Source organism: Seriola lalandi, unplaced genomic scaffold (genome assembly GCF_002814215.2).
Source record: "Seriola lalandi dorsalis isolate HSWRI2012SDOR001 ecotype SW California unplaced genomic scaffold, Sedor1 jcf7180002054544, whole genome shotgun sequence".
NCBI classification, from domain to species: domain Eukaryota; kingdom Metazoa; phylum Chordata; class Actinopteri; order Carangiformes; family Carangidae; genus Seriola; species Seriola lalandi.
In genome coordinates, this window is record NW_019525097.1 from 1,523,193 (window position 1) to 1,545,263 (window position 22,071).

General features: G+C 40.6%; 1 protein-coding gene across 4 annotated transcripts; it reads left to right on the plus strand.

The window, feature by feature from the left end:
- Nucleotides 1–122: 122 nt before the first annotated feature.
- On the plus strand, nucleotides 123–21,077 carry slc5a6a (solute carrier family 5 member 6a). Of its 4 annotated transcripts, none has more exons than XM_023415050.2 (18): nucleotides 123–257; nucleotides 8,733–8,867; nucleotides 10,137–10,375; nucleotides 10,453–10,674; nucleotides 11,218–11,283; nucleotides 12,214–12,265; nucleotides 12,432–12,499; nucleotides 12,908–13,062; nucleotides 13,201–13,341; nucleotides 13,624–13,753; nucleotides 13,964–14,052; nucleotides 14,555–14,667; nucleotides 14,945–15,012; nucleotides 15,241–15,327; nucleotides 15,451–15,635; nucleotides 15,776–15,879; nucleotides 16,561–16,682; nucleotides 16,767–21,077. In XM_023415050.2, exons 3-18 carry the CDS (start codon nucleotides 10,250–10,252, stop codon nucleotides 16,965–16,967), a joined length of 1,929 nt encoding a protein of 642 aa, XP_023270818.1. In that variant the 5' UTR covers nucleotides 123–257; nucleotides 8,733–8,867; nucleotides 10,137–10,249; the 3' UTR covers nucleotides 16,968–21,077. The 4 variants fall into 4 exon arrangements, with proteins under 4 accessions (XP_023270818.1, XP_087032347.1, XP_023270820.1 ...); XM_087176221.1 differs by lacking the exon at nucleotides 123–257 and adding an exon at nucleotides 1,950–2,076; XM_023415052.2 differs by lacking the exon at nucleotides 123–257 and adding an exon at nucleotides 1,950–2,076 and having other exon boundaries at nucleotides 8,733–8,862.
- Nucleotides 21,078–22,071: the final 994 nt, after the last annotated feature.

A 22,071-nucleotide genomic window follows, 5' to 3' on the forward strand; every position in this document is an offset into this window, starting at 1 on the left:
CACTGTTGTCACTATTCATTCAATGAGACACGAGTCATCAGCTGGAGGAGGGGGAAGAGATGTGGCGACCTATGCGGCTGCGCTCACACGAATGCGCACTGGGAGAAATGGAGGATGGCGTCGGGGATGCTCCATGAAAGTCACCGATGTATTTTCTGAACAGGATGAGAATGTTTGCCGCTGGACAGATGTGCGCGCCGGAGAATATCCCCGTCAGAAAATGCGCTCTCACTTGCTCTGGACGTAGAGGAGAAGAGGTAAGAAACAGACGGTGTTTCTGTGTGACGCGGGGGCGAAGGAGCTACACTGTCACTGTATCTATTAAATCAATCAGCAGCTGTTGTGCTAATTTAGTACACGATGACGATTTCCTCAGTTCCAGCGCAGCCGTGGACAGGCGTCACCGGATGAACCCGGTCCCTGTTTTCACTGCACACACATTACAATGGCACCGCTGACATAATCTCGAGTGACTCAGCTGCAGCGTTTTAATATCACCTTCAATAACTTTAGGATAACTTGCGCTCACAAATCCTTGTTCCAATTAAATATGATTGGGAGTGCCAAAGCACGTGTTGTGCTGCCTTCAGTGACGTAGGAAAGGTCGTAATTATGATGCAAGAGGTCAACTAATGTCAAAACCTACAGTCCTACCTACAGTATTAGGACAGTGACTCGTTTTAATTCTTCAGTATATTACATTTTAAATGAAAATAATAGATGCTACATTAAAGTGCAAAGTCTCAGCTTTCATAGATTTATGTCAGTAGATACATGTGAAATCAAACAAAATCATCATATTTAATATTTTGTGAAAATTCCTTTGCTGTCAATGACTGAGTGAGGTCTTTGACCCATAAACATCACCGGATGCTTTGTTTCTTCTCTGGTGCTGCCCTCCCAGGCCTTCACTGCAGCAACCTTCACTTCATGCATGTTGTGGGGCCTCCCTGCCTTTAATCTGGTCTTCAACATATTCAGTTCAATGTCTGATCACTCAGCCAGTCAATATTTAACCTCCATGAAATCTCATTGACATCTTAGGTTAATGATGAAATGTTGTCTAATGAGTTTTAATGCATTGAATGGCTGAATCTGAGCTCACATAATGCTCCTGTAAATCTCGGCATTGATCCTGTTGTTTCCATCAGCAGTGAAATCATCAATAAATGCCAGTGAGTCAGTTCCATTGGCAGCCATACATACCCAAGCCGTGACAGAACCAGTCATAAAGAGGTTTTTCTTCATCATGCAATTGAGTCAGTCTACCAGGTCTTTTCTAGTTTTCCCCTGCGCACCTTCTTTTTTACCCAGCTGTTGATTTTGGCAAAGCTTGATATTTCTCTAACATAATTTTGCTTTTTTTGAGCCTCATTATTATCGACTACACGTGCATGGTCACTTCTTTACTCCTCATACTGACAGACAGTTCCACCTCAATCTAATGGCAACTCTCACTCTTGTGCATGAACTAACATTGGAAAAACAGTTGCACAAGAGTGGCCAAGTGTCCAGAACATTTACAATTTGGTCACTGTGTGTTGAAACAGTTGGATCCCACACACAGTTCTTTCAATATTGATGTAAACGTACTTAAATGAATGCTAAAACTATCATTTTAATGTAGTATCCATTATTGTAACTCATACTGAATAGCCTAAAGAACAACAAATATGTAACTGTCCAAATACTGGTGTGGACTATGTAATTACAATGACAGGAAAACGTACAGTGACTTGACTGTTCAGTGGGAATCCTCTGTTTTCTGTCTCACATAATGACAGGGTTAAAGCAAAAACCATCGTAAATAAGAAAATCAACCATTATTACATGGCCTAAGTAAGTGCTTTTAATCAAAACAATTCAACTCATAGGTGGGGCGATGCTTTTTACAACTGAACGCACGAAATTTCGTTTATACAGAAGTGAATGCGAACATCTAGTTTACGCGGGGTGCCTGAAGGCAGCATCCAATCTAGCGTCAAGGAGAATGGGCGGTCCGTTTACGCCTGACCACGAGAAAATACAAATGATGGACCATAGCAGTAGTATTTGGACAGCGAAGGGTGATCCAAGGTAAGACACGTTAGCTACTTACTGAATTCAAACGATATTCTCACGATAGGGACTAAAATGTTTGTGTTTCCTTGTCACCACGAGCGCGTAGGTTTACCTGTTATCAGTTTAACGTTGCTCCACGCGGTAGCTGAGAAAGTTCGGGTGGTTGGGCAACAGTGACATGTGGATGAACGGTTAAATATCAAGTAGGTTTTTATGCTTGTGTTCTCTATAGTTACCGTTTATCCATATTGTGAGAGTATGTAACCTTGCTGTGTTAATAACAAAGTAGTTAGGTAATGTCACGTCGTGTTACGTTAACGGTCAAATGTGTAAACGTAAGCCGGTTGGGCTAGCTCAAACGGCGGTTGAAATGAATGACTGGTCGTAGCGTGTGGGGACTAATTAGCCAACTGTGCAGCAGGTCTGTCGATGTTCACATTGCCTGTTAGAAAATGAATAAGTTTCTTAACCTTAAACCAATTTTTTTTTTTTTTTATCATTCACGTAGATTTTGACAGTTTAATTTGTGTTTACGCTAAAGAGACATTCTGTTTGAATTCACTATCAGGCAACATCCTTAACCCTTTCCTGTATAAAGCCAATATTTACCTCTTGGTTTTAACGAACCTGTTAAATCCTAATACCATCAGAGGTGCTGCAGTGAACCTTAGGCCTTTTTAATAAGCCTGTCCCACAAGTACAGTATATGGGCTAATAACTGAATGGTTTAATATAATTATTTCAGTTTGTCTGTGAAACATTAATTATCACTGTGTGAAACATTTACTACACAACTGTATATAAAACATTGCATTTAGAATGGTACAAATAGATGGTTTAAAAATCTTAATATGGTCAGTATCAGCACCAAAACTAACCCATTATATCAGTCTGCTGCATGACCATAAGCACATGTAGTTATGTCCAAAATATCACTCTATGATTGGGTGAGATGTCATGAGACCATAGAAATGTATCACCCGTCAGAGGTTTTACTGTACTGTTAATACAGTTATAATAATTTAGCTTATATTGCATGAAATATTGTACATCAATGATCAACACCTCTCAGACATTATTGACTGCTTTTCCGCAGCTATGAACCAAATTTAGTTGTCTAATATGAAGAATCTACTTCAGGGCACCGATTGCAACCTATAGATGTGAGCATTTCTGGTAAAGATCCACTGAGCAAATTCACTGAGAGTCATATCCACACAACAGTCCACCTCACCCAGAGGTAACCCTGAAGACTTGTGTGAATTTTCTCAGCTCATCTGGAGAAGGCCACGCTAACCTTATCTGCTGTGAGAAACTATCACATCTCCTGCAGGCTAATGATTACACAAGCCTCAAGCAGACACCATTCTCCTTTGGTATTATCTGATGTCTTGTAAACAATTGTCACAAAACACTGACGCACTGTGAAAACACCCGTGCATTACACTGTCTTTAAGAGCAGATAACAGCCCATTAATCAGAAATTATGATTTCATATTCCACTAAACAGCAGCTTTTTATCTTTTGTGCTTGTGAAAACAAATTGTGATGCTTCCAGTTTTTCTACCTCACAGATCACAGTCTGTGATGTAGGTCGTTGTTTCACAGAAGAGGCCATGGTTCAGCTGAAAGTTTAATGATTACTCAAATTATTGGCCTTTTGGGTCACTTAGATACAAGCAAAGCAATCTGCTGTGGGTGCAGAAACTCCAGTAATTGACAACAGTAAACCATTTGTGCCTGTGTTTAAGCATGCAGGTTGCACACACGTGTATTTTAGTTAGTGGATAGTATGGCATTCCCCGCACTGCCTTTTGTGTGTGATGATTGATTGAAACTAATTTTTGTATTGATTAAAATATAAGTCTGGACACATTTCTTTGTATTCCCAAATGTCTTATTGTACTATCCTGTAAATGTAAGTGGCATTCAAATTGATGTTTATAGCCTACTAGCAATAGAAAGTGATTAGGGATGGTGTTCAATAGCATTTTATGAAATCCAAATCCATTTCCAAATCCACTTATCAAATCTGAACTCTTTTGCATCACTCATTGAACCTTTTTAGTTGTTTGTTTGGTTTTCATTTCACTCAGTGTTGTAACAAATCAACTTGAACTGCTTTGTGTAATAAAAGATATAACTTTATATTTAAGAATCTAGCTTCTTCTGATCATGTTAATGGAGTGTGATAACTACTCTGTGCTGTCCATTAATGCCATCCTCATTCAAAATAGTGTTAAAAAAATGCTAGAATAATAAATTCTCCACTTCCAAACCCAGCACAGCCGTGTTTATATTGGCTGACCAAAGGTGAACTCTGACCTGCTTACCTGCTGGTGCAGCTGGAGATCACAGAAAAACAGAAACACACATTTGAATTAGTCATTTAGGCTTCAATGTAAGTGAGTGAGAAAGATCGTACGGCACGTGACCATGACTTAAGTCTTGAACCATGAATTATTTTCTCTTGTAAAGCTGAAAAATACTGTTTTAAAACACCTCTGATGAAGTATACATTTCACCTTTGTGTCACTTGTCCAAGTTTTTTCTTGTGCGACATGGTCTTCACCTCGTTGTCTTGTGCTCAGCTGTAATGGGCTCATTACAGTCCAGTGAGGTTGGAGGGTCAGTGTTATGTGACTGTTGGTAAGAAACCACAGGTGTAGTGGGGTTTTTTTTTCAGCCAACAATGAGCTCATTCCACATTTGAAAACAAACTTCGACAAGTTAGATTTATGTTTTCTGATCACAACCACTTCCCTGAGTTTTTCTATAAAACCGTCCAGGACTGTCTCATCCACAGTGTGGGAAGTAGTCCAGAACAGAACCAGCAGCCTGCTATGTTTATACGAAGAACATCTTTTCAGCCAAGCTGCTTCTATTGATGGCACTGTTAGTCAGTCAGCCACTTTGGTTCAGATTCAAATATCTCAACATCTACCAGATGGATTGTCACAAAATTTTTCACAGACATTAATGTTTCCCAGACAATGTCTCAAAATGTGGTTTCAAGTGAAATGTCTTAGTAATGTAGCATAAATATCCATGTAAATGGTAAATGGACTGCACTTTTACAGTGCTTTTCTAGTCTTATCGCCCTAAGCTCTTTACAATGGAAGCCACATTTCCACACACATTTTCCCCTACACATATGTGCTTTTCTACCATACACGCACATTCAGACACTGATGATACATCAAGGGCAATTTGGGGTTCAGTATCTTGCCTAAGGACACTTTGAAATATGGACTGGATGAGCCAGGAATCGAACCACCGACCTTCCGATAGTGGATTAGGATAAATCGTTATAACTTTGAGGATCAACTGTGTTTTTCCTTTTGTGCCATCATTTTGTTCAGCACTTTGGTTTATGACCAGATAGCGTGCTAACATGCTAAACTAAGATGGAGAACACTGGAAACATTATTACAGCATTGTCATTGTTAGCATTAGCATTTAGCTCTAAACCCAGCTATACCTAATGCAGCCTCAGTAGCTGTTTTATCAAACTGTGATTGTGTGCAACTCTGAAATGAGATTAACCTGCTGCTTTTTAGTACTTCTCTGGTTCGCCCATTTAATACCCGTTAATCCTGTTTGAGGGTGGTTGGTTATCTGAGAATGAACAGATATGGTTTACTTTGAACTACATTGACATGCTTTATACAGCACTAGCCTCATTCAGAAATCATATGTCAGCTGCAAACCTTCCCATGCTCTGCCAGCTCTCACACCATCAAACAGCAGGTTTTTTGTAATTACCACCATTTACACACAAGACGGGGGTGTGGGGATAAACGCACCGACTGCTTCATGTGATGTACAGTCACTGTTCCTGTGTTGCCAGGCAACCATGGCCTCAGTGACCTCCTTGTGTGATGTTTTGTGATGCTTGTGACACAACCATCACCTATTATTCATACAGAGAGCCGGGCCAAATATTAAACACAGGCAGTATCACACCTTGACTTAAATATTTTTGTCTTTCTTTTGTGGGAAACAGTGATGAAGAGCAGGTGGCAGCATGAGTGAAAAGAATCTGCATCTACCTGCTTTAATTGAAGATGCTTAAGCATTGATTAAATGTGGGAGACTGGGTGTTTTGATGTCGCTAGATGAAAGTGATAAATGTGGGTATTGATTGTAGATTTCTTGTGTTGCCCTCTGTGTGGGGTTTAGTGGTGAAATAATCAGTGGCTTAATCAATCAGTCGGCTGACAGAAAATTGACAGCTGATTCTGACAGTTGATTAGTAGCTTAAGTTTTGGGCATTTGCCATGTCTAGCTTCTTAAATGTGATGACTGGTTTCTTTTCTATTTCATCCAGGAAGAGAAAGTGACATGACATGATTTAAACCAGGGATAGTGCTTTTTCTTGATCTATGGTGTCTTAACCACTTGACTGCTGCACACAAGAGTTGTTCCAATACTGATACTGCAGAAGTAGCTGGTTGATTGTTGCCCGTTTTGCACTTGTGTGGTGGCAACAGATCGCACAGATCTAGTGAAATAGGCCTCGGCCCACTGGTGCAGAAGCACATTGCTAGCTGTGAGCCATGTTCCTTTTGTGCTGAACATTCCCAAGTATTGTCTTGTGCAGCATGCCATTAACTGTACACTATCCAGAGAGGAGAAGCCTATGGGGCTGTTGTTAAGTACCCTATTGCAGTAAATGTAAAGCGAGTGCTCAGTGGCCCACGCAGTGTTATACCAGCTAGAGTGAAGCTGGATGCTTTTTTTCACTTTTCTTTCATTCAGTATGCTGGCCTGTATTTTGGGAGTTTTGATTTGTGGTAAATCTTAAACATTAGACTGTCTGTGCTGTTAAGTTCACTCGAGCTGATTGCTCTGAGGTCTGGCTGTGACAAAGGGCAGTGCATGGCGCACTCCTTTTAAACATCCAGACTCCAATGTGACCTTTGCATGCTGCGACTTCTGGTAGTGTTTTAGTTGGGAAAACAATTGAGACCTTGAAGGAAATAAAACATGACAAGACAGACCAAACTGGCCCAGGCAGGTACGATCAGCCAGTCACATGATCTCTATCAAATGAAAAGACCTGAGTCATTGAAGACCAGCCAGAGAAGGAAGTTATCTCTGATTTAACTGTGAAGGATTTTCTGAATAACTACTGTTATTTTATTCTTGGATTTATAGTTATATCTAAATGTCTATCTTACTGTTCACTCATACCTTGTAATGATTTGACATTACCTGTATTCTACATGTTAAATTTAGAGATTCCACACTCAAATTGTCCTATAATGTCATAAGGTGTCCCATACCTTAATTGTGTAAGCACATGTCAGTTTGGCATTTTAAGTAGCTTTACTAGAGTACAATATCCACAGGCCCCCACTCTGTGAAGCTGCTGGGCTCCTTGTTCTAAGCATGGGAAGGATTTTAATCCAAGGGCCCTTTGTAACTTGTCAGGTTTGAATGCATTTTTTCACACTGATGCTGCCCAGTTTAGAAAGGCATCTTAACAGCAGGGTTTTTTTTGCCCAACAGTGTAACAAATCCTGTAACTAACAACAGAAGCAAAGGTTTCTGAGGAACAGCAGACCCCTGCGCACGCTCCTGAAAGGCTGAATTAACAAGTAATGCAGCAAATGTTTAGTTAATTTAAAAGAAGAAATTTAAAGGACTAATGGAGTAGTAATGGATTTTTATAATGAAAAAAAACATCCTGTAAGTGGCTGCATTTGACCTGAACCAGTTGCTTCTGTTCCCAACCAGTCATATTCATGTGGATCAGAGATTATCTATAATGATAATGGGATTTAATGGGGTCCTATGTGTTGGCCAGTGCTTGATCAAACCAGCCCAGAGTATCACACAGACAGGCAGTCAGTGCAGAACACCGCTTCTATTTGACGATCACACATAAAAACATAATCTCACACACTCACAATCACACACATGCAAATCCACGCATAGTTTCATTTTGGTTCCTACAGTTACAAAGTTGCCCAAAATGGCAACAGCCAAACGTTACAACGAGCAAGAGTTGGACTCCGTGGCAGCGCCCCGAGATCTTTGGCCTCCTGTCATTTGAAACAGTTGCCCTTCGCTGCCATTTACAGCTGCCAGCATGTGAACATGGTTAGTGAAGTGCCTTTCTGGAGAGCAGCTCAACAGTTGTCCACGTGCGTGTGAGCAGAGCTATAATCATTCCTGATTTTCATGGGTCGCCCTGACACTCTTAGTAAGTGACCTTGTGCAAAACAAAAATGTCTTCACTAGAAATCTATAAAACATGAATCAGAAGCAGCTTGTACATTTATTGCTTCAGTTTACTGCACTGCAATTTGTCTTTTGCATGTTTGATGAAGACTGTATTGGCTGGTTTGGGAAAATCCAACTCCCATGAAACTGTGAAGCTGGTTTTATGTGTTTATTCTCAGATGAGCAATGGAGGGGAAAAAACGGTCCTCTATGTCGACAACAAAAACAATCCCCTAAAGTGAAATCTGAAAAGGACTAGCATTGTGTGTCTCTTTTAAAAACATAACAAGGGATTGGGTTTTATTTGTTTAAAATGTTACGCCTCAAAAGATATCAAAGTTCTGTTTTTGTAGAGTTTCTTCAGGTATTGAATCATTTGAAACAATATTGTGTTAGGTCTCTTTCCTCATGTATTTTTTTTTTTTTTTTTTTTTTTTCAGGTTGAGGTAGAGGTCTCTCCTGTCTCTCCAGTGATCATGATTGCGGGTTTTGACTGAGATCTCCTCCTCCAGTCTGAGTGTGTGTCCGCCAGCAGCAGCAGCAGCAGCAGCAGCAGCCTGATCTCAGTAGGTGCAGTAAGTCGATATTCTTCTTTGTATCTTTTTGTAAAAGACTTTGTTGGAATTTTGTTTTCTCTGACATGTTGTGTTTTGCAATTTGCAATTTGTCTTTTATACCTCAAAAAATTACAGTTGACATACTGTGACAGTCGGAAGAAGGTTGGGATTGGAAATGTTGTGGTTCGATTTTAATCAAAAAATGTTGCTTTTAAAACAAATAAAGTAAGTTCTTTTCTTATCATTTTTCTGCCTCCACACATTTTATCTTTGAACTTGCGTCAGCTTTGTGCAGTACATGTGACAATAAACAACATGTTTTAAGCATTTTTATCAAAACTTAGCTTGAAGCAGCATCAACATCAGACTTGTTTTAGATAATGGGAACTTTTTGTCACTCATGTTTCCTCATATATTCTTTCAGCCTTTCATTAAATCTTTCTGTGACACAGTTTCTCATCAGGTCTCCTTTATGAAAACAGAATCTCTCTTTTAAATCCAATACTTTTTCTGTCTCAGGGGCTTTTTTCAGACTCAAAATAAAGCAAGGTTGTATCCCAGTTATCTAAATATGTGCAAGGTCCTGAGCAGAAACACCCGTCAGTCTGTTGTGACTATAGGAAGCACCAGCTTTGACTGTGATAATCTTACAATTTGACTGATGCCTGTTTTTGCCAAAAATTGAAATTTTTGATTTAAGCTCTCTGATTACAATAAATATTAGAATTTGATCATATGGAAAATACATTTACAGACAAGTGGATGCTTTTGATACCATCAGCAGTAATTAGCAAGTGTATCACACTGTTGCTCCACGCTGGTGTGATTCTGCTGTTGCAGGTACTATTGGCACCGATACAAAGGAATATGTTTAATTACTAGTTGCAATGACAATAAAATCTGTTAGCATTAAAAATATATTACTCTTGTTCTGCTGTTTCTCCAGTGACTGTTAACGAGGATACTTTAGTCAACTTTTTAACAATCAAGACCTGGCATGCTGCTTCTGTCACTGCACAGTGCAGCCCGTTCCCCGAGTCTTTAGCTAGTGTTAGTCTTTCCACATGCTCGCGTATGTAAGGGTCCACTAGTGTCCGAGTGGCGTATGCACCCTCCAAGTTGTGGTGACGCATGGCCACCACTTTACAAGAGCACTGTTGTCAGTCCAAACAGACAGTTCAATAAGAACAGCAGCTGTCCGTGTGAACGTCCCCAAGCAAGTATAAGAGAGAAGTCAACCTGACCTCATCCTCATGTACTTTCTCTCCTTGTTTTTTCTTCCTCCAGCTCTCAGCGGGTCTCCCTGCTGGTGAGGTGCTCTCTTTAACATTGTGATCAGCCTCCAGAGGCTGTGCTTTCAATGGCTTTCACTGCACTGACGCCCCACATCTAGCGTCATCATGGGGGAGGTAGTCCAGATGCACTTCACCACCGTGGACTACGTCATCTTTGCCCTGCTGCTGGTGGCCTCAGCTGGCATCGGCCTCTTTTATGCCTTCTCTGGCGGGCGCCAGCGCACAACACAGGTTAGATGCTTTTTCCTCACAATACTCACCTAAGTTTTACCCTATCATGGCTGACACCAACATGTTGTTCACCACAGGAGTTCCTGATGGCGGACCGCTCCATGAGCTGCCTGCCTGTGTCTCTGTCCCTGCTGGCCACTTTCCAGTCCGCGGTGGCCATCCTGGGTGCTCCGTCAGAGGTGTACACCTTTGGAACTCAGTACTGGTTCCTGGGATGCTCCTACTTCCTGGGCCTGCTCATCCCAGCTCATGTTTTCATACCAGTCTTCTACAGGCTGCGGCTGTCCAGCGCCTATGAGGTACACACAAGTGGAGAACTAACAGACGACAAGCACACATAGCTTGACATGACTGTGCCACTGTGGTGGATTTATGACCTGTTAATGTGTTTTTAAAGCATTTCTTAATTGTGATGTCCTCTTTCCTCTGTCTGCCTGTTTTTCTGTTTTACACTCTCTCAGCACTTTCTTGCTTCTCCTGTCGTCGTCCTTCTCACGTATGATCTCAGAGCTCAGTTTCCTTATCTGTCCTCTTATCTGCGTTATCCTTGATATGTTGATGTCCAACACAAACGCATGTTCTTGTCTCGAGACTCATTATCTTTAAAGGGTTTTTATCTCCTGCCAGACTGACTGTTTCTCTCGTGAACCTCAAGGACACTTATCAGTCATTTGCAAAGATCCTGAACTGACAGTTCTGATCCTGAGAGTACATGTCCTCAGCACTAACCATACAGACTCTGAGATGATATATAATCGGCCTTTTGATTTTGTTTGTTCTTTTGTTTTTGTTGTTTGTTTTTCTTTTTTTGTTTTTGTTTTTACATTCTCTCCTCTCAACAGTATCTGGAGCTGCGCTTCAACAAGACGGTTCGCATATGTGGGACGGTGACGTTCATCTTTCAGATGGTATTTCAGTCTACTTCATATTTTCTTTGTAAATTTAATTTCTGGGATTTTTTTAGATCCGAATTTTGATAAAATGGCCACCACCATATTCTCACCTACTCAGCCAAGTCATTAATCACTTGACACATAAAATGGTGTAAAATTGTATCATCGGCATTTACAGCTCGTTCCATTTGAACTGGGAAGTCCGAATTTCTGAGTTCCCAGTTGCAAATTTGAACTGGAACGCCCATTGAAGTTGGATTTTTGACTCGGGAGAACCAATCCTGACCTCAAAATACAACTGTCCAACTTCTGTCGCTACAGCGTTTGTATGCACAAAATACCACATAATGCGTCGTTATCAACTGGTATCGCTAACAATAACAACAAGCAAACTAGTTCAGCAAGTCGGCAGCTACAAACTGATATAGTATAGTAAGCGATTAAGTAAGAAAGGCGATCATCTTCTTAATGGCAATAACAGTTTTATACTTGACGATAAAAGAAAGAAATCTCTACCACTTTCAGCTCGGTGCTTATTTTCTAACTTGGACTGTGTAGAGCTGTTATTAGAGTTGAAACCGCAGCAGTTGGCGAGTGACAACACTTCGGTGATGGAAATGTCACATTGCGAAAAATGTTTTATGGTTTGTGTTTCCTTTATGAGGTTCACAGTGTCTATTTCCTCCAGCAGAAGCATTAACAGGGTCAGTGTCATCATGAATTGACAAAACAGATATTTCAGAAATGAACAGTGATCGATGATGAGCTGCTCAGAGGCTGCTATCAAGTTAAACATTTGTCTACTAGAACAAATCACAGTTAGACCTTTCTCTAAACGCTGATCCCTCTGAGGTTAAAGAGGGTATAATCTGACACGTGAGTCATTTAGCTACAAAACACGACCTCTGAGCTCAGTCTGTGAATTTTTTCCTCTCCTCTCTGCAGGTCATTTACATGGGGGTGGTGCTGTACGCTCCAGCCTTGGCACTCAATGCGGGTAAAGAGTAGCACTTTTATTTTTTTGCTGTTATTTTAACCACAGGATCCATCACAGCACGTGTTACACTAATGGTGTTCAATACAGTTGAAAATAGCACATGTTGAGATTATTGAGTAATCTGTTGAGCAGTGTTCAGTAATGTTTTCACTCTGTTCACTTGCAGTGACGGGCTTTGACCTATGGGGGGCAGTGCTTGCCATGGGATTGGTGTGCACTGTGTACACTGCATTGGTGAGTCACTGGATTTATCAGACTAATGTTCACATCAATGACAAAATATATGTGTGTTGGTGTGTATGTATATATGTGTATATATATATACACACACACACACACACACACACACACACACACACACACACACACACACTATATGAGACAAATTTTGGCAACAAATGAAAACTAAAAAGTTGATAGTAGAAGTTGAAGTTTTAGTAGAAGGTGATTTTCAATCATCTACCAGTTCTCGTTTGGAAAACTTATCTATTTCTTTCAGCTATGATTTGTTCATCTGTTTCCTCTGTCATCTATGATTAATTCTACAAACATACACCTTCTGTTGTCAGTGCATTGCTGCTGTGATCCATGTGCACCTCTACAGATAGGTTGTAATATTGCCTGTGTGCTCTTGTCATGCAGGGCGGCCTGAAGGCCGTGATCTGGACCGATGTGTTCCAGACAGTGGTGATGTTTGCGGGCCAGCTGGCGGTCATCGTGGTGGGGGCCAGTCAGGCAGGGGGCATAGGAGAGGTGTGGAGGAAAGCAATCAATGGCAGCCGCATATCTGGACTAGAGTGAGTAGTCAGCATCTTTGCATTACAGGAGGAATAAAGTGTTACTCAGCTAAAATGCACTTTGCTTCAGGAATCTAACTCGTGTGTGCTTCAAATGTTCATGCTGTACTCTGTGTGTGTGTGTGCGTGTGTGTGTAGCCTGAACCCTGACCCTCTGGAGCGTCACACCTTCTGGACTCTGGGTGTGGGGGGAGTCTTCCTGATGCTGGCCCTGTACGGGGTCAACCAGGCCCAGGTGCAGAGATACCTCAGTTCACGCACAGAGAAAGAAGCCGTCATGTCAGTATCACCAGTTTCTCATGCCATACTGTTATTCAATAACATGATGCAGACACTGAAATGCATTTTTGATCATGTACTGTCAACCCATCTTAAGTTAAGACACATGTAAATATGCTGTTAACTTGCAACTATACTCTTCATTTCTTAGTATTTGCTCTACTTTTTGTTTTAAATGTTGCTTTTCTGGTCTGCCCTTAAAACGTTCATCTTGTGTCCATGGTTGGCTGACATTTCTCTGGCCCAGTTTCTAACCATGCCTCTCACCTCTCACCTTCTCAGGTCCTGCTATGTTGTTTTCCCGTGCCAGCAGATCGTCCTGTCTTTAGGTTGTCTGATGGGTCTGGTCATGTTCGCTCGGTATGGAGAGGACAGCCCTCTGGATAAGGGCTACGTCAAAACTAATGACCAGGTGAACACTAATTTTCCTTCATGATTCCCCAAATAGTAGCACAAACAGTGTTTGTGCATCCATCCAGCCATTAGCTATATTTGCTTATCCTTGAGAGTAGCAGTGGGTGAGAGGCAGGATGCACCCTATACAGTCAATCACAGGGCTGTACAATGTTTTTATCATCTGGATTTGTGTATGTCCATCCTAATGTTCAGTTTCTTTGTGTAGATGGTGCTGTACTTTGTGATGGATGTGTTCAGGGACCTTCCTGGGCTCCCAGGGCTGTTTGTAGCCTGTCTCTTCAGTGGCGCTCTCAGGTAAATAACTGAAGACTGTAACTGCAGGTGTTGAACTTCTAACAGCAGTGTTGTTTGCTGCTTTAGTTTAATTTTACAAGCTTTGGCTTCATCCCAGTCGATCTCTAAATAATAAACCCTGGAGATAACACACACGACTGGATTGTTTTATGTCTTGAGTATGAAAACATGAAAGACCTCCTGTCCTTTAAATGTATTTACTCTATCCCTATCATTGTCTTATTTCAGCGCATCATATATGTAATAACTGCCTTGGACTTGGACACGTAGCAAAAAGTGATGAAATATTCAGTCATAAATCATTGCTGTGTCCATTAGTGAGTTATACTTTACATAGCTTCTCCTCTTATTGACGGTTTATTTTCTACCATCAGCTGGATGTGACACGAACTGATGGCATTATTATGATGTTCATGCTCTGTCCTGTCTGCGTTATGCAGAAATGCATATAATGTGTTTAAAAATACCAGTCACTCATTAAATCCTGTTTTTGTCCTGCTAGCACCATCTCTTCAGCCTTCAACTCCCTAGCAACAGTAACTATGGAGGACCTGATTAAACCTTATTTTCCAAACATGACTGAAGCTAAAGCCACACTTCTGTCCAAGGGACTCGGTAAGACTTTTGTCGTTGTTGTTTCCTGAATTCATACTGCTAATTTCCACACCAATCACAGCTCAGTCTCTGTCTTTAATTTTTGTGTCTGGTGATTTTTGTCAGACGACGTCGCAGTTACAAAATCAGGATTTGACCATAGGTGGTCCAGCCACATACTAGGTTTTGACCTAGTCTTGTTAGATTACTGATAACGTATCAACCAACCAGCTTTAAGAACAGTGCAAGTGAATCAGCTCCTCCAACTTAATTTTCTTTCTTGTCATGTGCTCCACAGCTTTGGCCTATGGCCTGGTGTGTCTGGCTATGGCCTACCTCGCCTCCATAATGGGATCTGTGCTGCAGGTAACATGGTCAGACATTGCAGTAATTTTAGCAATTAGTAAAATCAGCCTTTTTTGTCTCAATTAAAATGCTTTAGACAGAATCTAAAAAGTACAATGTGCATTAACTGTGTCCATATTACTGAAATTCATTCTGTTAAGATTAAAATACACAACCTTAGTTTGTGTTATAATGCAGCTGTACAACAAATAGTCATTCATTGCCGTGCTGTATCATCTGTGCCCTCAGGCAGCCTTCAGTATCTTTGGGATGGTGGGTGGCCCCCTGCTGGGCCTCTTCTGTCTAGGAATGTTCTTCCCCTGGGCAAATTCCATCGTGAGTCCACCTGTTATTGTGATCACACATAAAGTGTAATAGGGGAGTAGAGAAAATGGGAATAGCCATAACAGCATCTCTTTATGTCTTTCCCCACCTCTGTCCTCTCCTATGTCACCTCAGGGTGCAGTGGTTGGATTAGCATCGGGCCTTGCCATGGCCTTCTGGATCGGCATTGGCAGTTTTGTGATGCGTATGTCTGTTGCCACCCCAGTCCCTCCACTCAACACCACTGCTCTGCCTCTGTTCGACAACATGACCACCACTGTCATGACTACACTGGCCAGCGCCACCACTGCCAAACCAAGGTAACCAGGAAATGTCAAGAACTAAACGTAGAAATCTGTGTTGGTTCCATTATGTTTAATAATTCTTCACACCATAAGTCAAACATTGATTTTGTAAAATGAGGAACATCCATTTTTAAATGCTACTTTTGTTTCTTCAGGCCGACAGGTGTGGAGGCGCTTTACTCACTGTCCTACATGTGGTACAGCGCTCACAACTCAGCCACTGTGGTGGTGGTGGGACTGATAGTCAGCTTTCTAACAGGTACAAACACCAACTATATCACTGACCAGACTAGCAATCAGTAGAATAACAACTACAATGCATTGAATCAGAAAGTTCCATACACAGTGTGTAGTGGCAGTGTAGGAACCACAGATCATGTGATGCCCACGCTGGTTTATCTCTCCGAGCTTTGATTTATCACATCAGATCCAGTATATTAAAAGCCACCAACAGTCATCTCAGAATATTATTTTCATGTCAGTCCTGTGCGCAGGCAGTTGGCCAGACTGGGTCTGAAAAGAGACACCAGAGCACATGTATCACATTTCAGCATGTGTGCTGGGTGAGCAGCTTTCACTGAAATAAATGGGCTTAATGGAGCGCCCTGTTTGAATACCTCATGAATTAGTTGATACATTATATGCTTGAATATTAGCAGGAACCTCGCAGACTAACTAGCTAGCTGCTAGATACCTAGGCTTAGATTTGTTGAAGAGGCCATTCAAAGTGCAGTGCAGTGTTTAATGGTAAACCGGCAGTAAACGTGCCGTAAGTCTGCACTGGCTGAATGTGTTTTTTAGTAGTTTAGTTTAATTGTCAAGATCAGCTCCTGGTTCATTCTGTGTTTCATTTTGTCCTGGATTTCTCTGTCTTACCTGAAGGGGAAAACAAGATCAAAGGTAAATTTCTGTCCTCTTCCTGTATCTCTCCACATGTAAGGACCTATGAAGGAGAAGGAGCTGACCCCCGGCACAGTGTATCCAGTCCTGGGCACGTTGCTCTTTTTCTTGCCTGAGCGCTACAGAGAGAAGCTGTGCTGCGTCACTCCTCTGTCTCAGAAGGTAGACTCATATTCACTCTCCCACTCTCCGCTTTGTTCTATGTAACCTGAGCGTTCAACAGTCTTCTTTACCCTTTTTGACCAGCCCAAAGAAATCAGCACGCAGCCTTATCAGATGGCCAAGAAGGACAGCAACGGAGCAGCTCACTGCAAAGACGACACGGTCACAGAGGACAAAGAGACGGAGAGCGCCCGAGCACAAACAGAGGAGGAAGACTTGGAAGCGAGGATCGTTCGGCCTTCGTGCCAGCTGACGGCTCACACAGTCCAGGAGACCGCCTTGTGATAACTTACTAACAACACACACAAGACACACACATACACACCATGAATGTCAGTTGCTGTACTGTCGAGTTTCTTTAAGAGTGGTGCAGCAAAAGACACATCATAGACGTGAGGTGCGTCACTTATTAGAAGGTCTGTAGGTGTTTTACACTCACAGAATCAGCTGAATGTTATTATAGAAATGCACTTCAGTATTTGTGGGGAAAGGGTGTTTGTTGGTACCAACTTTTTTTCTCAAAAAAACAAAAACTGGAAATCAAGTTTTGCCAGGCTGAAAGAGTGCATAAGCCCAAAAGGCAGCAATCCATGAAGAAACCAGTCGATTAGTCAGTTGATCTGTATTGGAGACTCTGATACACAGGCTCTTTGGGTCTGTCCAGATGTGTGCAGATGTGCAGTTTGAAGTTGAGAGACTGGGCAGCTCTGATGCACAGTGAGCTGCTCCACTGTGACTGGATCCAGTCATTCTGTTTCAGGTATTTGCAAGATGTAAAATGTGTTATTTTTGTAGAGAAGATGGAAGCATAAAATCCCAGATTATGTATCAGAGAATATAATATAAAAAGAAAATATTGTCTAGAGAGACTGAACGTCAGTCGAAGGCATGACATGTCTGTGCTACTGTGATAGTGTAGTGTCTTTTACATGGCCTTGTTTTAATACGAATAGTCGCCTTCTAGCTGCTACCATAGATGTTCAGTTACAGAGAGTCCACAGAAGCTCAGCCGTGAGCTGAGGCAGCGCAGAGATGGCATTCCATGGGGGCAGCCTAATCAGTTTCTCATTTACTACATCCCATATAATTCACACTCGTTAGTTTAATTTATAGTGAGCAGTAAATCAGGTTTCTCTTAGGTTCCTTTCACTTAGGAGAATCACTATTTTGCAACTTGTGATTTTTGCGTCTATAAAATGCAACATATTACATGGTGGGATCTTTTAAACATTTGTCATTCCATTGTTGAGCCCAGTATTTACATTACATTGCATTTACATTTACTCATTTGGCAGATGCTTTTATTTAAAGCGACTTACAAGATCAATAGCAAAATTTAAAAATGGCTCCTTTTTAAAATGTGTCATGCCTGTGTGTACATCGAGTATCGGTCACTGTAATGCTTCCTCCTGTCCATACTGGTCATTAAGAGATCCTTCCTAACAAGAGTCCAGTGCCAGAATCCACAGTCCTCTCTGAGCTGAAGCTGATCCGAGGCCTCAGGAGTATGAGTTGGATAAAAAGAATAAAAGCATGTGAGTGTCTTTTAAGTTAGTTTTAACTAAATTCCTCAGCACATTTCCTCAGAACGTTTCCTTGCTGAGTCAAGGAAAATGAAGATACCCATTGAATCTGTCTAATTCAGACTGCTGAAGCCTCATGAGGCAAACTTTAATATATATATTTGAGAGACATTTTTCCACAGAACATATGGGAGTCATGTCAGGAAATGATCTCTTCACAGCCAAGAGGAATAATTACACTGAACAAACAGTGTAACAAAGACGTTAAAATGTACGTTCAGGCATGTCAGTAATGTTTTCACACAGATGTCTTAAAAATAGTAATAATGAAATGGACGGATACGTCTGTCAATTAAAGACATGGTGGAAGGAGTAGAAACTGTTGGGCAGGCGAGTTTGACACTCCAGACCAATGTGCTGCTCACTGGATCAATCAGGAAGTCCATGACATCATTTTGTGTGTATTTGAAATACACAGTTTTATGTTTTTTTCATTGTGTTCACAGTCACAGTGAACATATCTTAAACAGTGATAACTAGAATGACACTCAATAGAGCAAATACCTCAATCAATGCCAAACGACAATAATGTAGAAAAATGTCCTGTCTCGCATTTTTTTTTTTAAATGGTTCCTGAAACCTTTTAAACAAACCAAACTTTAATGGGTTCTTCTTTGGCCCATGTTTCATCCCTCCACCAAGCTTGGTGCAAATCAGTTCAAACAAACAAACATTCATCTCACAAAACCCCCGTGAAATTACAAAGTTCTTCACTGACTGAATGTCCTTTTAATGAGCTGGTATGAACGTGAAACCTCTTAGCAACACTCACCATCTGTTAGGTTTATATTTTACAGCACAAGTGGCTCAGTTACCTCTATAATATTAATATAGACCTTTCCCACATTTAACATGAGTTTACTGCTGCTCCCATCTGATATGACTGCCCTGAATAAAGCACAGCACTGCTCACAATCATACAGGCTAGACGCCTCCCTGAGCGTGAGAAGGACCTACTTCATCTCCATTAGTCATTGCCTTGATATATTTGACGGTGCGGACGATTCAGTCATCTCTGGTAATTTTGTATTTGAAAAATCTTGAAGTGCACGTCATTTTCTTTATTTTTAATTGAAGTTGGTGCCATGTGAATTGATTTGTGTTATAGTGTTTTGGCTTTATCATCATCATCATCATGATTGTCACAATTTTTGGAATCACAGAATTCTTGACCTTCACCACTTCATCCATTGTCGTCGCGTGAGAGGAGAGGCTGTTGTGTGTACAGTGTTTTCAGTCAGTGCCGTCTGTGCTCTTGACAACAGACTCCATGGCCATGTTTTGTAATGTGAAGTCATGTGTTTGTTAAACCAGTCCGCCATGTTCCCAGAGACTTTTCCCCAGTTTGTGTAGAGTCCACTTGCCAAACAGTTTCCTCTTTCATTTCTAAGAGTAGCAGATACCAGACAATCGAGGTAACAACACGGTTCAGCAGCAGAAATTAAAATCTGCTTAGTTTGTCTCACATTTATTTAAACGTATTATGGACTCTGGAGACCAGATCCCCCTTTTCAAAACCATGTTTAGCACTGCTCCGTTTGTACCATCATCCTGACACTCAGAAATAACTCACTTTATCCAAAGCATATAGAATATGAATTTCTTTCATGTTTTCTTTTTTTAAATACAAAAGATGTATTTGAGATCTCATTTGTATATTTTTGTAATTTCACATAAAGCCTGCGACACATTTCATAAGATGAAATGTGGAATTCTATATGCAAGAACCATGAAATGTTTGATTTCAGCGAATGTCGGGCAGAATCGGGGATGTAACAGTCCGCTAACTCGAACCGGAAACAGCTGGAGCGACCAAACATTAGAATATGTTTGCACGCTAGTATCCTTTGCCTTATAGACGGCGTCTCACACAGGAAGTGTCCCTCAATCACAGCTGGTTTTAGTGTTACATCCCAAATTCTGACTGTCAACATTTAATGGTTCCAAGAGTTTGTGAAGTACTTTTAAATTCCACGTGACGATGTGTACTTTTATTTCTAATCACATTGTAGTGGAATCCTCCTCCATACCTGAAATTACTTGAAGTGTGAGCCTGTGATGTTAATGATACACTTATAAAACCCTCTTTACAACGTTAGGGAGTGTAATTCAAGCGCTGACATATTAACATTATTGCTGTTAAACGTGTCCTGTGTCACCTCTGGGTGGAGCCGCGTGATACGAACAAACACTAGCACATAATAAAGCACAATGATGTCAGTACTCTGTAGTCCTGCTGCTCAAAGAGTCTGACTGAAACCATCGGTTGGTCTAAAGCAGCTTAGACACTGTCCATGAGTTATATTTATTTTAATAACACAAATGTCAGCTTTAGGTTTAATACCTGCTCACTCTCTGAATATGTGGCCTTTTTACAGTGGAGCAGTCGGGACCGCACCGTGATACAGTTTGCGAAATAAAAGAACGTCACTCAGTAATTTCCAGCAATAATAAATATTGTTTGGATCAATATTTATTATATTTCTTCTCCCACCCACAAGAATTCTTCCTGTTATGCATTCCAAAAAAAAACTAAACACAACCCCATAAGCACTGAAGTCAAGATGACTCCTCTGCTTTGGCTGTGCCTTCATTTTGTGATTTTTTTATTTAATTTAATTTTGGTTTTACTCCTCTGTATCCTAAGGTACGACTATTTTTGGGAAGCCCCTTTAATTCAGTGAACAGCGTAAATGACTGCATTTAAATCTGTTGACGTTTCACTGTGTCTGGATGTATGAATATTAGATTTATAAATTTGCTGTACTTGAACTGAGATGTTATTAAAAATGATGATAATGACAAATTCTTATCAGTTGTTCACTGTTTTTTTGTCTTGAAATATCTCCTAAAGAAAATAAACACAGCATGTGGAACCTGTCACCTGCTTGTTAGCGCCACCTAGTGGTTAGATGTGTTCAGGGTCTGTGTGTCAGCACAGAATCACTGGTGATGATTTAAATCTTTAGAGTTTGTTTGAGTCTTTTAACGTGTCACTGACATGAATTCAAAGTTAAGGAGCTGCATTCAGTCCAATCATGTCAGTGAAAAGTGAGAACGACTAAGTCCACATTTACTTTAGTTCCTATGATCTTATTTTACATTAATACTTTAATGTGATTAATGAATTTTATTAGTTATGTAATAAAAATAAAAAAAGGTATATATAAAATATTACAAATCTCATAATGAGTACTTTGACTTTTGGAACGTATATTTTGTGATGATATTTTTAATAGTACTTTCACTAACCCTTTTACTTGTATTTGAATATTGTCACACTGTGGCGTTGCTACTTTTCTTGAGTAAAAATACCTGAAAACTTTTTCCGCCACTGAATAAGGAAATAATAAAACAAAAGAGTCAGGACAGCGAGTCACAGCACTTTGGTTTCAGTGGATAATTGTGTGGAAAGTTAATTAAACTGTGAAACCAATGGAAGATAAAACAAGGTATAAGTTTAATCAAGTCAATAAACGATCCCTTGCTGTCAGTGTTATTGTTCCATTTGTGGAACTAGTCCATTATTATTGCTGACCTGTGTGATAAGGATGAAGTGTCTTGATACAGGACTGGAGTTTGCTGCTGTGTTAAAGTTGTAATAACCAAGTTTCTCCAGCAGAGTTCAGGCTAACATTAGTGTTGTGACACATTTGTAGGTGCCTGTAAATGTCCTAATAATTCTGTAAAAACAAACTAATATATTACTGTTGTTTGTTTTTACAGTGAAAACATTCTAATCTAAATATGGTTTTTGGTTTTGTTTAAATCAAAAGTCCTTACACAATCTTACGGTATCAGAAATG

Excerpts from the sequence above, each read along its gene's own strand:
- slc5a6a (XM_023415050.2), top strand. The coding sequence starts at position 10,250 with ATGGGGGAGGTAGTCCAGATGCACTTCACCACCGTGGACTACGTCATC. Across the intron at positions 10,675-11,217 it reads GGCTGTCCAGCGCCTATGAG|TATCTGGAGCTGCGCTTCAA; the intron begins GTACACACAAGT and ends TCCTCTCAACAG. Across the intron at positions 14,053-14,554 it reads CTCTTCAGTGGCGCTCTCAG|CACCATCTCTTCAGCCTTCA; the intron begins GTAAATAACTGA and ends TTGTCCTGCTAG.